This window comes from Sminthopsis crassicaudata, chromosome 2 (genome assembly GCF_048593235.1).
Source record: "Sminthopsis crassicaudata isolate SCR6 chromosome 2, ASM4859323v1, whole genome shotgun sequence".
NCBI classification, from domain to species: Eukaryota; Metazoa; Chordata; class Mammalia; order Dasyuromorphia; family Dasyuridae; genus Sminthopsis; species Sminthopsis crassicaudata.
This window is the reverse complement of record NC_133618.1, coordinates 39915733-39929105: the sequence shown is the minus strand read 5'-3', so window position 1 is coordinate 39929105 and position 13373 is coordinate 39915733. Positions and strand designations below refer to the sequence as shown.

General features: G+C 40.4%; 1 protein-coding gene across 1 annotated transcript in view; it reads right to left on the bottom strand.

Moving 5' to 3' along the window:
- The window catches only part of HYDIN (HYDIN axonemal central pair apparatus protein), a 414007-nt gene that overhangs the window by 55887 nt on the left and 344747 nt on the right, over positions 1-13373 (bottom strand). Inside the window, 6 exon segments of the mRNA XM_074285934.1 lie at positions 2342-2463; positions 3125-3285; positions 3939-4151; positions 5671-5813; positions 6278-6553; positions 7919-8021. Coding sequence (XP_074142035.1) covers positions 2342-2463; positions 3125-3285; positions 3939-4151; positions 5671-5813; positions 6278-6553; positions 7919-8021 — 1018 coding nt within the window.

The window sequence follows — 13373 nt, the reverse complement described above, 5'->3', positions numbered from 1 at the left end:
CAGGGTAAAGATTGTCTCCCTTTTGTGCGGCATGTTTAGCACCCAGCAGAGTGCTATGTACCGAGTGCTAAGCACGGCAGGGGCTTAATCAACACCTCTCGATAGACTTTGCAGGGACTCTCATGTCTGGAAGCATTTTTTAAAAGGAGGTATTTTTGCAGATGGGGGCTTGTTTGTGGGTAGGCAGAGTGATGGAGTAGACAATTTGTGATGTTTTTTCCTAGATTAAAACATTCCATGGAGTGAAAAGTTTGAGAATCTCTGCTTTCTAATAATCAAGGTTTTTTTTTTTTTTTGGCCTCTTTAGGCCCCAACTTGATAGGATACTTTGATAATTCCAAGACCCACGAGCTTGCTGGTGCTCCTCTCCTGACTTAGACTGAGCTTTCAATGACTTTATGAATGGCTTCTGGGAATTGTGGCTCGCCCTGCAGCCAACCTGGCCTTGGGTGACATGGAATCCATTAGCAAGACTGTGGAAAGCCATTCCTGCCTGATAGGATCTGTCAGAATCTTTATTCCCTTGGCCATACCACATGGGGGCCAACAACAAATTAGAAGATGCTGGTCAACAGCAGAGAAGTTTCCATATATCCCTGAAAATAGGGGAAAGACCCAAGATCCAAGAAATCTGAGGTTATTTTGGAGCTCTCTCTCATTGTTTCAGTGGAAAGAAAAGGATTTTGTGTGGTTCAGTCCAGACTTAGCAATAGCTCTTTCAGAGACCCTCACTCTTATTTCTACCACTCATCATGGCTATTCTACTTAACTGTATAAAAGTCCCATCTCTCCAGTTAATTGATGAATTTTTTGAAGATGGGTCCTTACTTCTATTGTCCCCAGCCCCACCAAGATCTAGCCTAGTATTTTAATTAAGTGTTCGTTGAATGGATTGATGAATGGAAGGCCCTTTTATTTTATGTGATTCATTGCGCTGGAGTTTGCCATAACCAAAGAGTCCATCACCCAGTGGCCAAGGCGCTGGTAATGAGTGTGTCTGTGCTTAATCAGGCCTGTCTTGAGCCTCAGAAACCATCTGTCACCAGCGTGATACTCTCCATATTGGTGGATTCTCACCACTGTTTGTACTTCCCTGGTATAACCGTTGAAAACTCAGGGTTGCTTTTGTGATAATGCCATCTGATTCCTTAATTAATTAATCTGATGCCTACAATTAATCTTGGGGGTGGCTGGAAGAGAACTGGCCGATATTCTCTCTCTCCTCATTCTCCAACTCTGCAGTAATAAAAGTTTTATTTTATGCTAAAACCCAAGGAGATGCCATTTGGTAACGAGCATGGCAGCTGCCTGCACGAGGCAGGGCCAAGAAGCACTGAGCATATTTTAATTATTCTTGGTCATTAAACAGAGTCTCTAGGGGTGGAATAGGACTATTTCTCCTTTCTTTCCACTGGAAAAAGTGCTGGCTGTGGAGTCAATAAATAGGAGCTTATATTGGCTTTGTGGCTTGCTACCTGATGTGCCTTCGGGCAAGGGATGTCTTAGCTTCCCTGGCCTAGGCTTGCCCATCTGCCTGGGGATCCATGACTTTTGGGGCACTAACCCTTGACCTGTCTGTTGAGGAAAAAGCCTTGGATCTGAGGTCTGAATCATGGGATTCCCCTTTACCAGTTGGGTGGTTCAGGACATCCCATTGTCCTTTCTGTGAACCTGGGTCTCCTGTAAATTGAAGGGATGGGCCTGTACCACCTCTAGGCTCTTTTGCAGCCTTGGCACAGTGTGAACACTACTGCCAGGAGAGATCTAGCATCTCTTCCATCATTTCTTGGCCCTAAGAGGGGTTGGTCCTTAAAGTGACCAGGCAGAGTGTACATTCTATCTGAAAGCTTCCATTTCCTCGGCTGTACCCTGCAAATAGAGAAAGCTTCCAGTTTTCCAGTTCTTTTAGTTCTTGGAGATCTTGGTTGATAGATTAAACACAGGGAATCATTTCCATTCCTCCTCATGTAACCCATGAGAGCTATTCTTCTCACTGACTGGGATCCCTTTCAGAAATAAGGTCCACAGGGAGCAGGCAGGGTGTTATTCATAACGCTTGGCTAACAGAGGAATGTTCCTAAGACCGAAATGACAAAACTCCAGAAACGGGGTTAATGGTAAGGTTGGGGAGATAGGGACTTCCAGAAATAAATGCAGCTTCTGATGTCCCCTGGACCCACAGGCCCAGTATGTTTTCTACTCAACAGCCATGAAGACGAGCGCCTTACAAAACCATCTCGAGATTCCATTGGCCCCACCTTGCCCAGCCCCTGAGTCTCCCCACTGGTGGGAGCCTTTTTCAGAACTTGGAGTGGCTCGCCTCATGCCCTTGGCCACGTACCTGTCGGACCTCGAGAAGCCGAGCTCTGTGGGTTGGCAAAACTGACAGCCTTGGCTGGCTCGTCCGAGGACAGCAGCCAGGTGAATCCCAGCTGCACTGCTCCGGTGTTAGTCAAGTCGAACCTGCAGAGACACACAGCCCTTGTTGGAGAAGAGGCCTCTATTCTCAGCTCCTCAATCCTGCCTCCCTAGCATGAAGGTTGGGGGAGAAAACAGCAAACCCAGCTAAAATTCTCCAAGAATCCTTTCCTAATCTCCTCTGATGCTAGCCGTGGGATGATCTACAATTTATTCTGTATATGTCTTGTTCATCTACAATTATTTGTATATCATCTCCATCAGGCTGAATTCCTTGAAAGAAGGGCTTGCCCTTTGCCTTTATTCCTCCGCTGATTCCTATATGTTCTCTCTATATTATATAGTCCTATATATTCTCTCTATATATTATGTATTCCTCCACAGAGTCTGGAATACACATGTATTTCCATATTATTCATATTGTGAAAGCATACAGACCCTCTAAAAAAACTTAAGAAAAATGTTTTAAAAAGTATACTTCAATCTGTATTCCCAGGGGCAAACCCCCACTTCTCTCAGAGCAAAATTTTGCATGACATTTGATAAGCAAATGCTCTTCCTTTTGCTGAAGGCCCAGAGGAATAATTCTAATGTTTATGGATATTTCTAATATGTTTGGATTCCAGCCTGAGAAACCCAAGGCCATCGCATGAAAGGAAGGCTTACACAGCCTACTCTGCTATATTTGTGGCTTTCTGGGACTCACTCGAAAACTCGGGTCTGGAAAACCATTGTGTCCTTAAAGTTCACTTCTTTCACTTGGGAGCTGAAGGAAGCATAGTCTATCACGGCGCTGATGTAAAGGTCCAAGTCTTGGTAGTTTTCTTCCAGGACTGTGTATGCAGGCTCGGGGTCAGTCTCCGTCACCTGGAAATTAAGGCAGCAAGGTCTGAAGCCCGTCACAGGGACAGTGTTGGGATCAGGTAACATCCACTTAATGGCAAGCCAAAGGCCTCCCTGCATCCCATTCAGACCAACCAGGCTGATGGACCTTAGGTCGAAACACAAAATCTGGAGGAAATGGTTAAGGGATGCTTAATGCATATCATGAGCAGGAGGAATTATAAGACCCAAAAGGGTATGTCACAACCCAAAGCTTTGGAGAGACATGTTTCCATGTTCATGGCATCCAAGAATCAAACAAAATCTATGATTCTGAAAATATATGATGAAGAAAAAACATTAGGATGCCCTGGACTATTTTCTTCATTTTCACGACTGAGAACTGGATGAAAGATCAGTGGGATAAAGGAATTAAATTAGTGCCCAATGATTGAAAAAACCCTGGGCTGGGAATCAAGAGGTTTGAGTTCTAGCCAACTCCAAGACCCTTCTCACAGTCAGGAAAGCTTCTAGGATGCCATACTGAAGCTTTATAGAGACACCAACATGGAAATACTCTCAGAGATGGCTTCTATTTGAAAGTTCTGTTAAGTAGTTTTCAACCTACATCAGCCTGGTACACAGTAAGCACTCAATAAATGTTATTTCCTCAGGTACCACCAACTGGATACACTCACTTTTTTTTTGGAAGGCATGTTGGGAGACTTTCCAGAATCTATCCACTTGACAGTGCGCATGTGGTTGTCCCAGTCTGGAACCTGGTCCACAGGCTGCTGGAAAACAATTCTGGAGAGCTTGCACTTCACCAAGGATTTCTTGAGGTTGACCGCTGTGCGAGATCTCAAAGTCACCGTGATGTCCTTGGAACATCCAGCGTGAAGATGGCCAGCCTAAGGGAGGACCCGAGATTATGTTCTCAGAAAATCACATCCTGAATCTTGACTGGGACTTCCTCAGGGAGGAGCAGGGGAAGCTAAGCTGGAATGTATTTTCACCTCTTCTCACTCTTAGAATCCTTTGTTTTTCTTCTTCAAAACTCATTATAAGCTCCTCCCAAATTGTCTTGCATTTATTTTCTAAATTGCTTATTCATATTTATTGAATACTCATTAGTGTTCCTGAATACAAAGTAAGTTCCTCAAAGGCAGGTATTGCTTTATTTTTGTCTTCATATCCTCAGCATCTTGTTCAGTCTCAGGTACACTTAAAATCTGTCAGCTGGAAAAATCTGGGAAGATCTTATACCAATTGATGCAAAGCAAAATGAATGACCCAGGAGATCATTGTATACAGTAACATCAATATTTCATATTGATGTTTAACTATGAAAGACTTAGCTATTCTGATCATTATAATGGTCCAAGATAATTCTGAAGGACTCGTGATAAAAAAGGCTATTCACCTCCAGAAAAAGATCTGACAAAGTTTGAATTCAAATTGAAATAGAATTTTTTCACTTTCTCTGGCTATTTTTTGGTAGTGTGCCCAATATAGACAATATAAATTTTGCATGACTTCATAATTATGATTGATATATTGCTTGTCTTCTCTTTGGTTGAGGAGGTACCCCTCCAAATAAAAATAGCACATGATGGGATTGGTCTTTTGGGGTCAAAATTGCTGGAATATTTGTGCTATTGTTCAAGCCCTACATGGGAATGAAATGAAAATTTCCCCTAGAATGTATGTGTCCTCTTAATCTTGACTTAAATATCACTCCCTTAACCAGGGATATGCAGGTTACCTTTCTGCCTTATTACTAGGTTTTGCTGGGATAGTATGTTCAGATAAAGACCTGTGTACAGAACAGACACATCCCTGGAATTGTAACATGCAATTTTTTGCCCCTGAGCTCAGACTAAGTTCTCGTGGCGGTATAAAATCCCGGGGTGCTGGATCCCATGTGTCAAAGTAAGCATCTTTCTTGAACTCACAAGGTCAAGCCATCTCTTCTCTATTCCTAAAACTCCAGAGCCGGGGCGGGGGGAGGGAGCAATTTTTGAGTGATGAAAAATGATCGAAGCACCCAAATCAGTGGGATGCTGAAATTGTGGTGTTGGCCAATTTTTTAATGTATGGGTTACATTAAGGATGGAAGACCTGATCAGAGATCATTGAATGGAAATGGAAATTTAAATTTCCACTCTAGCCCCACAATCTTCTCAAGAAGTAACATGCTTTGTTGACTTTGACGAAAAGAGAAGCCTTTATGAGACTGGTTCTTGAAGGCCCTTCTAAGTTTCCTGGAATGGTTGGGGCTTGCCTCTTGGCCTAGGTGCTAATGCCCAGGAACATGCTTGCCTTTTATCGGAGCAGGATAGAACCCAGCCAGCCCGTGCAGCGAGTGCCTGAAAGCTCGGGCTTGAGCCGAGTCATGGTGGCTGTGGTGACTGTGCAAGGGACCCTTACCTGTGGGGAGAAGCGGAGGGGAGTAGGCATAGGCCACTCAAACCGAACGGCGTTAACCTGGCTGCGGTTGGTCATTGTGAAGGTCACTTCATAGACGCTGCCCACCTGGCAGTCCCCGAACTGGAGGTGATCCACCCGGGCAGCTGGGGAGCAAAGGAGGAGCAGCTCTTCAGGCTGCCATGGCCGCCCTAGAGTGAGGCTCCTGGAGCAGTCACTGACCATCCTGTGTCATTCCCCTGGTCTGTCACTATCTCTGAGATCTCCAGACCCTTCCCAGCCCAGGCTTCCCAACCAGCAAACCCAGCTGTGGCTGGGTCCTCTAGCCCCAAAGACCACTCTTCATTGATCTGGGAGTCTATGCTACAACAGATTGGGGATGTTCTCTCTGACTACTGCCTAACAGCAGATGGATGCCTTGCCTCTGGAGGCTTCAGCTGCTCGGGGACTGGCCAGAGGACCGGTCACTGATGAATTATGTGGGCTCTGGACTGATAAGGACAAGTGGTGGTAAATGTGTGTGTGTGAGCGTGACTGGAGATGACACCGAGCGACACGGGTGGAGAAGACCCTCTCTAGCCAGGTTCAGGGCCCAGCCCTGCTCCCTTACATGTCATCAGCTCCTCCAACATCTTGTCCTCCGTGACCTCAGTGATCTCCGTCTCTGACTTGGAGCTGGTTGCCAGGCCGTGGATGTTGTCCAGGGTGATGTCGTCCTCGTAGCCCTCTCCCAGTAGTTGGATCGTGGTCTCCTCATACTGGTTGTTGATCACAGACAAGCGGATGAGGCCGACCACTCTTTCCACCTTGTTCGGTTTGAAGTGAACATCAAACTCGGCCGTCTCTCCAGGATAAATGATGAGGAAGGCTGTGTGAGCTTTCTTTGCTGCCCAGCAAAGGTTCAGGGTAGAGAAAAGAACGGCGATTTAGAGAGTTTTGTGAATAAAATTTAAGAGATATACAAATAAAATAAAACAATTCCCTAAATTTATAAAAAAATAAGAGAGAGTGGGAAGAGGAGAGGGGGGTATAGAAGGGTGTATAGTTTAATAAAAATGGGATAAAGAAAGCTATAAACTCTTCTAAATTCAGAAAGAAACAAGGGGAAAGTCAGAAGGAGAGAATAATGGAAGGATCCTGAGGGGAGGAGGTAGGTTAAGTAATAGGAGGGCAAGGTAGCAGTGAAGTGAAGGAGTCTGGAAGGATAAGAAACAAGAGATACAAACATAAAATAAAGAACAGGAGCAGAATTTATTAGGTCAAAGAAAAGAAGAAGTAGGAATCTTAGACAAAGTTCAAGCTAAAACAGATTTAATCCAAAGAGAAAATAGGGAAACTACACTGTGTCAGCCTTATTAGTCAATGAGGCTACTTAAAAATGAGACAGCAAAAGATTGGAATATTGAGGTGGTGTACAAAATGATGAGTTGGTGAATTTAGAAAAATATGGAAGGTTTGGGATTATGAAGGAATATGTTATCTACCTTCAGAGAAATGGAACAAACAAGCACAATCTAACACATATGCATAACTGTACATGTGTATATGCATGTGTTATTATAGATATCTATGTATATATGTGTATATATAATATAAATATATCTATGCTTAATTATTGCCTTCTTGGGGGAGAAGTTAGGAGGGGGAAAATAAAGTAAAAAGTGCACAGCAGAGAACAAAAGAAAACATACAAAGCAGCACAGGAATGAAGGACAGCTCTGAACACAACATGTAGTATTTGTTATATCAGCTTTCTTGAAATAGAAATGTATAATTCATATTTTGAATCCTCTCTTATATTCTTTTTTTTTCTTTTCCCTGAGGCTGGGGACTTGCCCAGGGTCACACAGCTAGGAAGTGTTAAATATCTGAGACCAGATTTGAACTCGGGTCCTCCTGAATTCAGGGCTGGTGCTCTATCCACTTCACCACCTAGCTGCCCCCTCTCTTATATTCTTATATTGCATGTGGCCATTTTTTCCTAATTTTTAAGTTAAAAATAAATAAATATTAGAGGAGGAAAATTCAGTGTTATGTTGGGAATATTTATATTATTTATGCCCAAATATATACACATACACACATACATGTATCTGTGTACACAGTTACCTATAATCACACACACATTGAAATGAATTATGTAAGACCGCTCAATTATAGTTTGTCTCTTTTGGGGGAAGAATACAATCCGCTCCTCCTGTTTGTGTCTGTTTGAATCCAATTAGGCTCCCCCAAGTATCCTTCTACTTACCTTTTCCATCAGGATTGTTCTCTTCTGTTAGGTAGACATAGTTGGTGGTGGGCCTGCCTTTCAGAGAGAAGACTCTCGTTCTGTCCTTCAAATCAACATGTAGCTGGAAAACAGAAACTAAGAACTGAGATTAGGCCCTGGACATGGTTTAAAATTCTTCCACTGGGGTTAAGCTTCTACAGAATAGAAGAATTGATTTAGATTTGGTCCAGTACCCAAACCAAAGATTCCTAGTTAAATGTATTGGACATGGTTAAAAGATGAATTGTGGACACACACACACATACACATACACACATATATATACATGCATATACATATACACACACTATATATATATATATGGTATATAAAATGCTAAACACACACATATATGTATGTATGCACACATACTATATATGTATATAAAATGCTATCTATACATATGTATCCACACACAATATACATATATATACTATATAAAATGCTATATATACACATACATATGTATCCACACATACTATATATATGCCATAAAATGCTACATATATACACATATATGCACATACACTATATATATGCTATATAAAATGATATATTATACACGTTTGTGTGCACATGCACTATGCATAATATGCTATAAAATGCTATATATATACATATATGTGTGCACACACTACACATATATATGCTATATAAATTTATATATATATATATATATGTATACACACATGCACATACATATATGTATGTGTGCACACCACTCTATGTCCTAACCCTAAGACAACTGTAAGAGTGTCAGAGGTCTTAGACATCAGGAACCCTTCCTGTGGTGTTTGCCCTTGTCCAAAAACAGATCTAGACCAGCTTTCCTTCCCTGACGCAGTTGATGGGTATTGCCGAGCAGCTCGCGCCACCTGAAGTCAGGATTTCTCAAGGAGCCTTCACTGCTGCCACAGCCCTTCCCTGGAGGCTTGAGCTTCAAGGTCCAGCTAAGAATCAGCCCTGGGAACTCGCAGAGCCTGTGGCTAACAATGAATGCAGAGAGCAAGTGCTCCAGGATTTGGGTTTTGTTAGGCTGCAGAGGTGGATGCAGCCATCTGCAAGCTCTCACCAGGATGAAACCTACTCCCAGTGAGGACTCCCAAGGCCCAGAGGTTCCCTTCTCGGTGAAAGAGAGTGTGGTGGCCTTAGGAAGTCACCAGGGCCATCACTCAAGAGACCATCCGTCAGGAGCCCTCTGAGGTGACTTAAGTCATGACTGAGCCAGACAATAGCAAAAAGGCCTTTTTGGTGACTTTTGATGACAAGACTGTCTTTCAAAAATGTGATATTGTACTGTAAGGAAAGCCTTATCCTGGCAAAGAGCCCAGGAGCTCCAAGGGCACTTGGGAACTCTGGAGGCTGCTCTGTGGGAGAAAAAGCCTTTGGTTGTGAGGGAAACTTGAGTGGCTGTGGCAATTTTGGCAGCAGTCATGGTGGCAGGGGATGCAGAGGTGGCCACAGTGCACCTGGTAATGATGGAAGCTGGTTGGACGTGGGGGGAACTATGGTGACCTTGGTGACTACAACAATCTGACTTTGGTCCCATGAAGGGAGAGCACTCTGGAGATAGGAGCTAGCCAATATTCTGTCAAATGAAGGTGGCTGTGATAGGGCTAGGAGCAGCAGTAGTTATGGCACGGAAGGAGACTTTAATGACTCTTAGGAAGTAAAGCTTAGCAGAAGAGGGAGACAAAATAATTACAAATGTATGAACTCAGGCAATTGCAGTAGTGGTGGGGCTTAAGCACTCTGAGACAACATTCTTCAGGTGAGACTTTCTGTGTATGGGCCGAAAACCAATGAAAAATGGATTTGTATTTGTGACTAATTATATAACAGGCTGTTTTAGCTTCTGTTCTGTGGAAAGTGTAAAGTTTTCCAACAGGTTTTTGGGTTTTTATTTTTTGCACTTGCACTGCAGGTTGCTGATCATGGCCTGATCATAATGCTGAATAAATATATCTGAAAACCAAAACCACAGTTTAATCTGACAACTGTATTTCAATATAAGTGGTTTCCTTTGTAATCTTATGTGTTCTGGGCATTTCAAAATATGACTGTGAGAAGGGGTCCTAAGTTTCACCCAACTGCTTGGGTTCAGGATCTAGAAAAGACCTCCAGAACTCCTGCTCTGGCCCAATCCCTTCAATTTCCACAAAAGCCTCAGGAATGGGAGGTAATTTGCCCAAAGTCACAGGATCAGCTGTGGTAAAATTGGTATGACTTTTAATCTAGTGCCCTTTTCCCTTTGTCATTTAAGTCAAGTTAAGTTAAGAAAGTCAAAGTGTAGAAGAGAAAGACTTTAATGTTGACATCTCTTGGGGTAACTAATATCATGAGACACAGTAACTTGATATATCAGTTGAGTGCCAGCAGCTTCCTTAACCTTTTTCTAGAAAAGGAAAAAAAAAACAAAAAACAACAAAAAAACTTTTCCTTCATAAAGGAACCCATATTCCTTTTTTTTTTTCTCATTAAGGAATCGATGAGGATATAGGTACAGGTCAAAATGACCATCAGCCAGCTCCAGCAGCTGAAGCTAAAAATGGCGGAAAAGAGAAGCCCTCAGAAGAGCTCTCTCCACATTCCCTTCCGAACAACTTTAAAATAAGTCCTTAAATTGAGTTCTGGAGTGACAGAGCCAAAAAATGATCAAGACAAAACATTGCAGGAGGTCGCAAAGTGATGTGGAGGAGGATGCCGACTCTGAGCTCTGTGGATGAAACACCAGTGGTGGGCCCAGGGGGCAGTGGCAGAAGCAACAGCAGCCTCAGGAGCTTTCAAGCCAAAGATGATAAGGGGGCTTTAAATAAGGAGATTACAAGGACCATGTACCATTAACAAGTGAGATTTATGGGTTGGTTCAGTGGTAGAAAAGTTATCAGGAAAATTGATCATATTAATAATGATAACAAAAACCACAGAATTATAACAATAGATACAGAAAAAAAACACCCATTCCTATTATAAAACCCTGGCATTTATAGGAATCAATTGGGGCCTTTCTTTTTCAAAATTTTAAAAACATTTTTATTTAAAGTTTTAAGGTCCAAATTCTATCCCTCTCTCTCCCTCCCTCTTATCTGAGATAATAAGCAGTCAGATATACGTTATATATGTGCAAATATGTAAAACATTTCCATAATAATCATTTTGTACAAAAAGACTCAAATAAAAGAAAAAAAATAAAAGTGAAAAATAGCATGTTTCTGTCTGTATTCAATCTATATAAATTTTTTTTTCTCTTGAGGCAGACAGTTTGCTTCATGATTAGTCCTTTGGAACTGTCTTGGGTGAATATTCTCCTAGTTCTGTTAACTTCACTCTCCATCAGTTTATGTAAGTCTTTCCAGGTTTTTCTGAAATAATCTTGCTTGTCATTTCTTACAGTATGATAATATGCTACTACAATCATACAACAGAGTTAGTTTGTCCATTCCCTAATTGATAAACTTCCCTTTGATTTCCAATCTTAGCCACCACAAAAAGAGCTGCTATAAATATAGGATCTTTTTTCTTTTTTTTAATGATGTCTTTGGGTTATAGTCCTAACAGCAATATTGCTGGATCAAAGGGTATGCAGAGTTTTATAGTCTTTTGGACATAGTGAAATGGAGTTTTTCTTGAAATCATAAGCATTATCTATTTAAAACCAAGAACAAGCATTATTTGTAATAGGGATAAACTTGAATACTTCCCAATAAGATTAGTAGCGAAGCAAGGATGTCTATTATCTATTATCATCACCATTATTCAAAATTGTACTAAAAGTGCTAGCGATGGCAATAAGAGAAGACAAATAAAAGAATAAAAATAGCCAATGAGGAAACAAAATTATCACTCTTTGTAGATTTATAATGATATACTTAGAGAATCCCAGAGAATCAACTAAAAAGTACTTGAAACTATTAGCAACTTTAGCAAAATTGTACTATATAAAATAAAACCATATAAACCATCAACATTTTCATACTACCAACAAAAATAAAAGATAAAAGAAATCCCATTTCAAATAATCATAGAAAATAGAAAATATTTGGAAGTCTAGCTACCAAGACAAACCTAGGATGTAAACACAATTACAAAATATTTTTCAAATTAAATCAAATTAAAGACATAACTAAACAATTGTAGAAATATTAATTACATGGTTAGGCATAACCAATATAACAAAAATGATAAATTATTTAAATTAATTTGTTTATTCAGTACCATGCTAAACTACCAAGAAATTATTTTGTAGAGCTAGAAAAATAGCAACAAAATTCATCTGGAAGAACAAAAGTTCAAGAATATCAAGGGAAATAATGAAAAAATAATATTGAAGAAAGTGTCCTCATAGTTCCAGAATTCAAACAATTACAAAGAGGCAATCATCAAAACAAGTTGGTATTGGCCAAGAAATCAAGTAGTGGAGCAATGAAATAGATTAGGGACATGACACATCACAGTAATCTATCATAGTAATCTAGTACTTGATAAACCCAAAGATCCAAGCTTTTGGGGTAAGAACTCACTATCTCTACTGGAAAGCAGTCTGGCAAAAACTAGGCATAGACTAACATCACATACCATATATCAAGATAAGGTCAAAATGGGCAAGCTATTTAGCCATAAAAGGGGATATCATAAGTAAATCAGGGAAGTGTGGAAAAATGTATCTGTTAGATCCATGGATAAGGGAGGAGTTGATGAGCAAATAAGAGACAGAGGAGATTATGGGAAGCAAAATTCTGAGTACATGAAATTAGGGAAAAAACTTTTTCACAAAAAATCTAATGCAACAAAAATGAAAAGGAAATGAAACAAATTTTTTTGCAAAATGTTTCTCTAATAAAAGCTTCATTTATTAATCATATAGAGAACTGAGCCAAATTTATAAGAACCATTCCTCAATTGACAAACAGGCAAAGGACTGGCAGTTCTCAGAAGAAGAAATTAAGACTATCAAAAAATCCACTGAAAAAAAATCAATTCCTTAAAAACACAATAGACTGAATGCAAAAAATCTACTGAAGAAAACACCTTGAAAACTAGAATTAATCAAATGGAAAAAAAGTTACAAAAGCTAATTGAAGATAATCATATATTAAAAACTAGAACCAGGAAAATGGAAGCTAATGACTCTTTGAGACATTAAGAATCAGTCAAGCAAACTAAAAAGAATGAAAAAATAAAGAAAATATAACATACTTCACTGAAAAAAACAACAGCTGATCTGGAAAATAGATCCAGGAGAGACAATTTAAAAATTAGTAATCTACCTAAGCTCCACAGTAACAACAAAAAGCCTGGATAGCAGTCTTCAAGAGATCATCAAGGAAAACTGCCCTGATATACTAGAACAAAAGGGCAAGATTATTATTGAAAAAATCCATTGATTACTTCCAGAAAGAGAGATCCCACAAAGAAATCCCAAAGAAACAGTTTT